The 9,435-nt window shown below is 36.1% G+C and overlaps 1 protein-coding gene across 1 annotated transcript in view; it reads right to left on the reverse strand.

Moving 5' to 3' along the window:
• LOC133537109 (progesterone receptor-like) overlaps window positions 1-8,996 on the reverse strand; it is a 47,329-nt gene extending 38,333 nt beyond the window's left edge. The window contains exons 1-2 of the mRNA XM_061877974.1: window positions 8,245-8,996; window positions 4,824-4,933 (exon numbers count right to left, since the gene is read on the reverse strand). Coding sequence (XP_061733958.1) covers window positions 4,824-4,933; window positions 8,245-8,846 — 712 coding nt within the window. The 5' untranslated portion in view covers window positions 8,847-8,996. The remainder of the gene's footprint in view (window positions 1-4,823; window positions 4,934-8,244) is intronic.
• Between the last annotated feature and the right edge of the window lie 439 nt (window positions 8,997-9,435).

A 9,435-nucleotide genomic window follows, 5' to 3' on the forward strand; every position in this document is an offset into this window, starting at 1 on the left:
ATGCTCGTGCTGCCCTCCTCCGCTCAGTGGACCGAAATCGTCGATATGCTGACCGACACCGAAGTACGGCCCTGTATACCATCCTGGTCAGCAGGTGTGGCTTTCCTCTAAAGACCTCCCCCTGAAGGTGGACTCTAAGAAACTTGCACCCCGGTATGTTGGCCCTTATGAAATCATTTCCATCATCAATCCAACAGTAGTTGAACTCAAATTACCTGCACGCTGGAGGATCCATCCCACCTTCCATGTCTCTCAACTGAAGCCTGTTTCAACCAGCCCACTGTCTCCCCCTAACACGCCCCCTCCTCCCCCCCGTGTCATCGATGACCACCCAGCCTACACGGTCCGGCGACTGCTGGATGTGCGCCGTCGGGGTAGAGGTCTACAGTACCTGGTGGACTGGGAGGGGTATGGGCCTGAGGAGCGTTGCTGGGTGCCACGCAGCTTCATCCTGGACCCTTCCCTCATCTTGGCCTTTCACCGCAGTCACCCGGGGAAGCCTGGGGGATCGCCTGGAGGCGTTCCTTGAGAGGGGGGCACTGTCACAGTCAGTCTGTCTGTTTTTCTCTGTGTGTCTTTGGGAGAGTGGGTGTGTTTTGGGCGTAGGCTTGGCTCCAGCTCTCAGCCTGACACAGCTGATCCCAGCACCCTAATCACTCACCTGCCTGCCATCAACTCATCACCTGCAGCCTACAAATGTTTGGACTCCACTCGGCGCGATTGCCAGATCGTTTCACCTTGCTACATGTGTTCCCTACTTGCCGTGTGTGCCTGCCTCAGCCTGCTAGCCTCGGCCTGCTAGCCTCGGCCTGCTAGCCACAGCCTGCTAGCCTCAGCCTGCTCTCCTGGACTGCAAAGCCTAGGACTACAAGCTGCCTCCTTTTCCCTCAGGTTTTATTAATAATAACCCTTGAACACTATTTCAGCTTGTCTTTACTGCATTTGGGTCCACCCATTTTACCCCCCCGTGACACTTGGAAGTGTAACTAGTTACTGGTTTTCTGTAACTAACCCAACATTGCTACTAGTTCTACTACTACCAACTACTACTACTACTACCACAACACTTTACATTGCTACACTTCACAATACTACAAACCCTGTTTCCATATGAGTTGGGAAATTGTGTAGGATGTAAATATAAACGATCTACAATGATTTGCAAATCATTTTCAACCCAATTTCAATTGAATGCACTACAAAGACAAGATATTTGATGGTCAAACACATTAACTTTTTTTTTTTTGCAAATAATAATAAACTTAAAATTTGATGGCTGCAACATGTGCTAAAGTAGTTGGGAAAGGGCATGTTCACCACTGTGTTACATCACCTTTTCTTTTAACAACACTCAATAAACGTTTGGGAACTGAGGAAACTAATTGTTGAAGCTTTGAAAGTGGAATTCTTTCCCATTCTTGTTTTATGTAGAGCTTCAGTCGTTCAACAGTCCGGGATCTCCGCTGTCGTATTTTACGCTTCATAATGCGGCACACATTTTTGATGGGAGACAGGTCTGGACTGCAGGCGGGCCTGGTAAGTACCAGCACTCTTTTTTTTACGAAGCCACGCTGTTGTAACACGTGCTGAATGTGGCTTGGCATTGTCTTGCTGAAATAAGCAGGGGCGTCGATAAAAAAGACGGCGCTTAGATGGCAGCATATGTCGTTCCAAAACCTGTATGTACCTTTCAGCATTAATGGTGCCTTCACAGATGTGTAAGTTACCCATGCCTTTTTGCACTAATGCACCCCCATACCATCCCAGATGCTGGCTTTTGAACTTTGCGTCGATAACAGTCTGGATGGTTTGCTTCCCCTTTGGTCCGGATGACACGATGTTGAATATTTCCAAAAACAATTTGAAATGTGGACTCGTCAGACCACAGAACACTTTTCGACTTTGCATCAGTCCATCTTAGATGATCTCGGGCCCAGAGAAGCCGTCAGCGTTTCTGGATGTTGTTGATAAATGGCTTTCGCTTTGCGTAGTAGAACTTTAACTTGCACTTACAGGTGTAGCGACGAACTGTATTTAGTGACAGTGTTTTTCTGAAGTGTCCTGAGAAAATGTGGTGATGTCCTTTTAGAGATTGATGTCTGTTTTTGATACAGTGGCGTCTGAGGGATCGAAGGTCACGGTCATTCAATGTTGGTTTTTGGCCATGCTACTTACGTGGAGTGATTTCTCCAGATTCTCTGAACCTTTTGATGATATTATGTACCGTAGATGTTGAAATCCCTAAATTTCTTGCAATTGCACTTTAGGAAACGTTGTTCTGAAACTGTTTGACTATTTGCTCAAGCAGTTGTGGACAAAGGGGTGTACCTCGCCCCATCCTTTCTTGTGAAAGACTGAGCATTTTTTGGGAAGCTGTTTTTATACCCAATCATGGAACCTACCTGTTCCCAATTAGCCTGCACACCTGTGGGATGTTCCAATAAGTGTTTGATGAGCATTCCTCAACTTTTGCCACCTTTCCTAACTTCTTTGACATGTGTTGCTGGCATCAAATTCTAAAGTTCATGAATATTTGCAAAAAAAAACTGTTTATCAGTTTGAACATCAAATATGTTGTCTTTGTAGCATATTCATCTGAATATGGGTTGAAAATAATTTGCAAATCATTGTATTCCAATTTGCCAACTCATATGGAAATGGGGTTTGTACGTGGACCCCGACTTAAACAAGTTGAAAAACTTATTCGGGTGTTACCATTTAGTGGTCAATTGTACAGAATATGTACTGAACTATGCAATCTACTAATAAATCAATCAATCAATCAATACAAAAACACTACTACTGCTACTATTACTAATACTACTAATAACTACTACTACTACTACAACACTTTACATTACTACACTTTACAATATTACAATTTACTGTACTACCACATTTTACTACACTTTACTATACTACTTTACTTTACAATACCACTAATATACTTTACATGACTGCACTTTACAATAATAATACTATACTTCACATGACTACATTTTTCAATACTACTACTTTATGTTACATGACCACAATTAACAATACTACTACTACTATACTTGACATGACTACACTTTACAATAATACTACTATACTTTACATAACTACACTTTACAATAATACTACTATACTTTACATGACTACAATGTACAATACTATTACTACTATACTTTACATGACTACACTTTACAATAATACTACTATACTTTACATGACTACAATGTACAATACTACTACTACTATACTTTACATGACTACACTTTACAATACTACTAATATACTTCTAATTACTACACTTTGCAATACTATTACATCACTTTACATTACTCCACTCAACAATACTACTACTATATTTTACATGACTACACTTTACACTACTACTACTAGTACTACTACTACTACTATAATTTGTGTTACTACACTTAACAATATTACTACTATACTTAGCATGGGTACACTTAACAAAACTACTACTATACTTGAAATGACTACACTTTATAATACACTACCATACTCGACACGACTAAACTTTACAATACTATTACTATACTTTACATGACTACACTTTACAATACTCCTACTATATGTTACATGACTACACTTAACAATACTACTACTACACGTTATGACTACATTTTACAATACTACTACTACTACAATACTTTACATGACTACACTTTACAATACTACGACTATTATTCTTGACATGACTACACTTAACAATACTACTACTATACATCACTACACTTTACAATATTACAACTATACTTTACATGACTACACTTAACAATAATACTACTATACTTCACATTACTCCACTTAACAATACTATCACTATACTTTACATGACTACACTTTACAATACTACTACTACTATATGTTACATGACTACACTTAACAATACTACTACTACACGTTATGACTACATTTTACAATACTACTACAATACTTTACATGACTACACTTTACAATACTACGACTACTATACTTGACATGACTACACTTAACAATACTACTACTATACATCACTACACTTTACAATACTACAGCTATACTTCACATGACTACACTTAACAATACTACTACTATACTTCACATTACTCCACTTAACAATACTATTACTATACTTTGCAGGACTACACTTTACAATACTACAGCTACAACTATTACTGCTACTACTACTATACTTTACATGACTACACTTAACAATACTACTACTATACTTAACATGACTACACTTTACAATACTACTACTATACGTTACATGACTACACTTTACAATACTACTACATACTTTATATGACAACACTTTACAATACTACTATAAAACATTACACTACTACAATTTACAAAACTACTACTACTACATTTAAAACACTACTACTACTACGACTACTATACTCTTCACTACTCGTACTATATTTTACTATAGTGCTACATTTGGAACACTACTATTGCAATACTACTTAAAAATCAGTACTACTACTACTTCAAAAAACAGAGTACTACACGTGCAGTAAAAGACAAAATACTAACAATGGTAAGTGCATTGCAGTAGAGCACCATCATGTATCCCAGAAGACAGCTTGTGTATTTGCAATGAGCAGGTGCGTAGTAATAATAGTAATACCACAGCTTGTACACACCTGGTCTGCCAGAGAATAAGAAGACTTAGCAGCAGGAATCAGTGTTGCAAACTTACTGACTTTGTGGTCATATTTAGTGAGTATTAAACCTCTAAATAGATAAATGTAGTGACTAAATTGATGAACAACTCAGCACAAATTAAAGTAATAAATCAAGTCATTAAAAACGTTGATTACCTTCAACTGCTCGTTTAAAGAAGACCTTGCAGCTGCCGCAGGTGACAACTCCGTAGTGACAACCTGACGCTTCGTCTCCACAGATCACACATGACCTCTGAGGGGGCAATCTGTGTACAAGTACCTCAAAGTTATTACATGTGCTGCAAATAAACCTCATGTTCAAATACTGTGTATTATTGGAAGTATAAGTTGTTTATCAGTACTTTCAAGTGTTTTCATCAAAGTGTTTGTACTACAAGTGTAGTATTTGTCTTGTACTCAGTATTGCTGTGTAGTGTTACTGTGTAGTATTACTTTGTAGTAATACTGTGTATTACTGTGTCATATTACTGTGTGGTATTTGTCATGTACTCAGTATTACTGTGTAGTACTACTGTGTAGTAGTACTTATTAACTCAGCATTACTAAGATGTGAAGATGACATGTTTATTTGGGGATATAAATATAATTTAAGAGAAGATGTTTAAATGGGGACATACATATATTTGAGATAATATATTTAAATGGTGACATACATATAATTTCAGATAAGACATACTTAAATGGGGACATACTATAATTTAAGTTAAGATAATTAAATAGGGACATACATTTAATTTAAGGTAAGATATTTAAATGGGGACATAAATATAATTTAAGATAAGGTATTTAAATGGGGACACACATATAATTTAGGATAATACATTTAAATGGGGAAATACATATAATTTAAGATATGACATTATATAGGGACAAAAATATAAATTCAGATAAGAGATATAAAAATGGGGTATTTAAATAGGGACATAAATATAATTTCAGATAAGAGATATAAAAATGGGGGGACACATTATATATATATATATATATATATATATATATATATATATATATATATATATATATATATATATACATATATATATATATATATATATATACATATATATATCCTCCTTGGCAGCTTAGTCACAGATGACCATGCTAATTTACGCTCTTGTGTCAGACACTTATTTCAATGTGTATTATCTTAAATTTTATATTATATATATATATATATATATATATATATATATATATAAAATTTAAAGATGAGATATTCAAATGGGGATATACATATAATTTAAGATAAGATATTTAAATCGGGACATACATATAATTTAAGATAAGACATATTAAAGTGGGGAAATAAATATGATTAAAAAGATAAGACATATTAAAGTGGGGACATAAATATAATTAAAAAGATAAGACATATTAGAGTGGGGACATAAATATAATTAAAAATAAGACATTAAAGTGGGCACATCAATATAAAAAGATAAAACATATTAAAGTGGGGACATAAATGTAATTCAAAATAAGACATATTAAACAATTGTAATTGATGATGATTTACGATGGTAATTGATCTTGAATGATTTATAATTAATGAGTGTAGATGATGATGATTTATAATTTATGATTGTAGATTATTTGTAATAATGATTGTAGATGATGATTTATGATTTTAGATGATAATGATTTATAAATAATGATTGCAAATGATTTACAATTAGTAATTGTAGATAATGATGATTAATGATTGTAGATGATGATGAGTTATAATTACTTATTGTAGATCATAAGGATTCATAATTAATGAGTGTAGATTATATGTATTCATAGTTAACGATTGTAGATTATAATGATTTGTAATTAATGATTGTAGATGACGATTAATGTTTTTAGAGGAGGATGATGATTCATAATTAATGATTGTAGATTATAAGGATTCATAATTAACGATTGTAGAATATAATGATTTGTATTTATTGATTGTAGATGATGATTAATGGTTGTAGATGAGGATGATGATTCATAATTAATGATTGTAGATTATAATGATTTTTAATTAATGATTGTAGATCATAAGGATTCATAATTAATTATTGTAGATCAAAATGATTCATAATTAATTATTGTACATTATAATGATTCATAATTAATGATGTAGATTATAATGATTTATAATTAAAGATTGTAGATTATAATAATTTATAATTAATGATTGTAGATTATAATGATTTATAATTAATGATTGTAGATCATAAGAATTCATAATTAATGAGTGTAGATTATAATGATTTATAATTAATGATTGTAAATAATGATTATTATGATTGTAGATGACAGTGATTATTAATTAATGAGTGTAGATGATGATGATTTGTAATTAATGATTGTAGGTGATGATGATTTATAATTAATGATTGTAAATGATGAGGATTTATAATTAATGATTGTAGATGATGATTTATAATTAATGATTGCAGATGATGATGATTCATAATTACTGATTTTAGAGGATGATTTACAATTAATGATTCTAGAAGTTGAGGAGTTATAATTAATGATTGTAGGTGATGATGATGATTTATAATCAATGATTGTAGATGACGAGGATTCAAAACTAATGTTTGTAGATAAAGATTTATAATTAATGATTGTAGATGATATTTATAATTGTAGATGAAGATTATTTGTATTTAATGATTGTAGATGATATTTATAATTAATGATTGTAGATGATGAGGATTTATAATTAATGATTGAAGATGATGATATTTATAATTGTAGATGAAGATTATTTGTAATTAATGATTGTAGATTATATTTATAATTAATGATTGTAGATGATGAGTTATAATCAATGATTGTAGATGATGATCTTTATGATTGTAGATGAAGATTATTTGTAATTAATGATTGTAAATGATGATAATGATTTATAATTAATGACTGTAGATGATGAGGATTCATAGTTAATGATTGTAGATGGCGATTTATAATTCATGATTGTGGATGATGATCTTTATGACTGTAGATGAAGATGATTTGTTATTAATGATTGTAGATGATGATAATGATTTATAAATAATGACCTTAGATGAGGAGGATTCATAGTTAATGATTGTAGATGACGATTTATAATTCATGATTGTATATGATGATATTTATGATTGTAGACGAAGACTATTAGTAAACACCACAGTGTATGTTTCTTTTACTTTTTATTCCTAGCTGTATGAGGAAGTGTCGGGTTACATCTGCTCTGCTCTTTTAATGTCTTTAATGTCTTTTGTCTTCTTTGATGTTTGATGTTTCTCTCTTACACACAAGTGGCAATGAGTTGTTTTTTTCCCTTGTGCTCAGTCTGGACCCCCTCTCCAGGGGCCCAGGATTAGACCGATTTTTTTTTTAATTATGGATTTTTTTTCTCCATTCCCCCCTACCTGTATCTCACCTTTTATGTAAGGGGGGCCTGTTTGACCTTGAATGGGATTGTGTTGAAAATATTCATTTCACCTCGGGGATTAAAAAAGTATGTCTGATCTAGTTAATGATGGTAGATGATGAGAATTAATGATGGTAAAGGATGAAAAAGAAAGACAATTACCCATGAAAAGCGCTGAAAGGCGTCTGTGTCCTGTGGTGGAGGCCCTGGTTGTGGACCTGGTTGTGGACCTGGTTGTGGACCTGGCTGTGGACTCCCTGAGAGAAGTGTTCCTCCGCAGGCTGGCACCAGAAGTGCGCCTCAGCGGAACTGACGGGTACCTGCCAGCGGGGAAGGTCGCCCTTGTACACGGCCAGGTGTGCGTCCAGGTGCAGGTTTCCCTGGGAGGGTCTGGCGCACACCGGGGCGAACTCCGGATCACCGAAGCCGAACTGGCTCTGCTTCCGGCAGGTGTCCAGGACTTCCGGACAAGGAGCCTCCATGATGACGGAACTTTCCTCCTCGTCCTTGATGAACTTGCACGCCGCGACCAGACTAGAACCCGCGCCGCCCTGAGCCAGAGTGTCCGGCGCGGACGCACCTGTGCCCTGGACTTTGGGCAGGTGCTCCCAGGGCGTGACGTCACCCGCACGCTCGAACAGGTGCGGAGTGTCCAGCAGGCTGCAGGCCGGGAAGACGTCGCCGCCAGAAGACGCCGCCGAGTCTCCGTAGGACGACTGCGGCTCCGCGTAGCCCCCCTCCATGACGTCACCAGCTCTGCTCATCCTAAAGTCGTGCGTAAAGCGGCTGCGCGTAAAGAGCACCACGTGGTTCCTCCTGCTGAAAGGTCAACGAGGATCACCGGAGAGTAAACTTCTTCCTGCCAGTTTTTGGCGTCATCGCCGAACTTTGCTCGTCCTTCCCGGGGAATGAAGTCCGCGCTTCACCAAGACTCCAAGTCTCTCTTTGGGAGGGACTTCGAAGAAGGCTGCCAGCCAATCAGACGTCATGAAGCATCAAGCTCCGCCCACCACATGCTCTTCATTCCAACCTTTGAAAACATGACTTGTCTATGACGTCACGTTAAGTATGTCAACTTTCACAAAGTTCCGATATGTTTGATTGATACTTGTGTAACCTATTTTTTTTATGTACTTGCCTCCTTGTGACGTTAGGTTCCTGTTGTAAGCTGATATACAGTATATGCCTTGAGCTCTTATTTTGAAGGCGCTAAGAGCGGAAGTGGTGACACGTTGTGGTGGAGCCGGAGTTTTGAAAACAAACGAAAAAAAGTGGTCCTCGTGTCAAACTGAACTTATTTTCAAAACTCCGCTCTACCACAATGTGTCACCATTTCCGCTCTAAGCGCCTTCA

This window comes from Nerophis ophidion, linkage group LG18 (assembly GCF_033978795.1).
Source record: "Nerophis ophidion isolate RoL-2023_Sa linkage group LG18, RoL_Noph_v1.0, whole genome shotgun sequence".
NCBI lineage: Eukaryota > Metazoa > Chordata > Actinopteri > Syngnathiformes > Syngnathidae > Nerophis > Nerophis ophidion.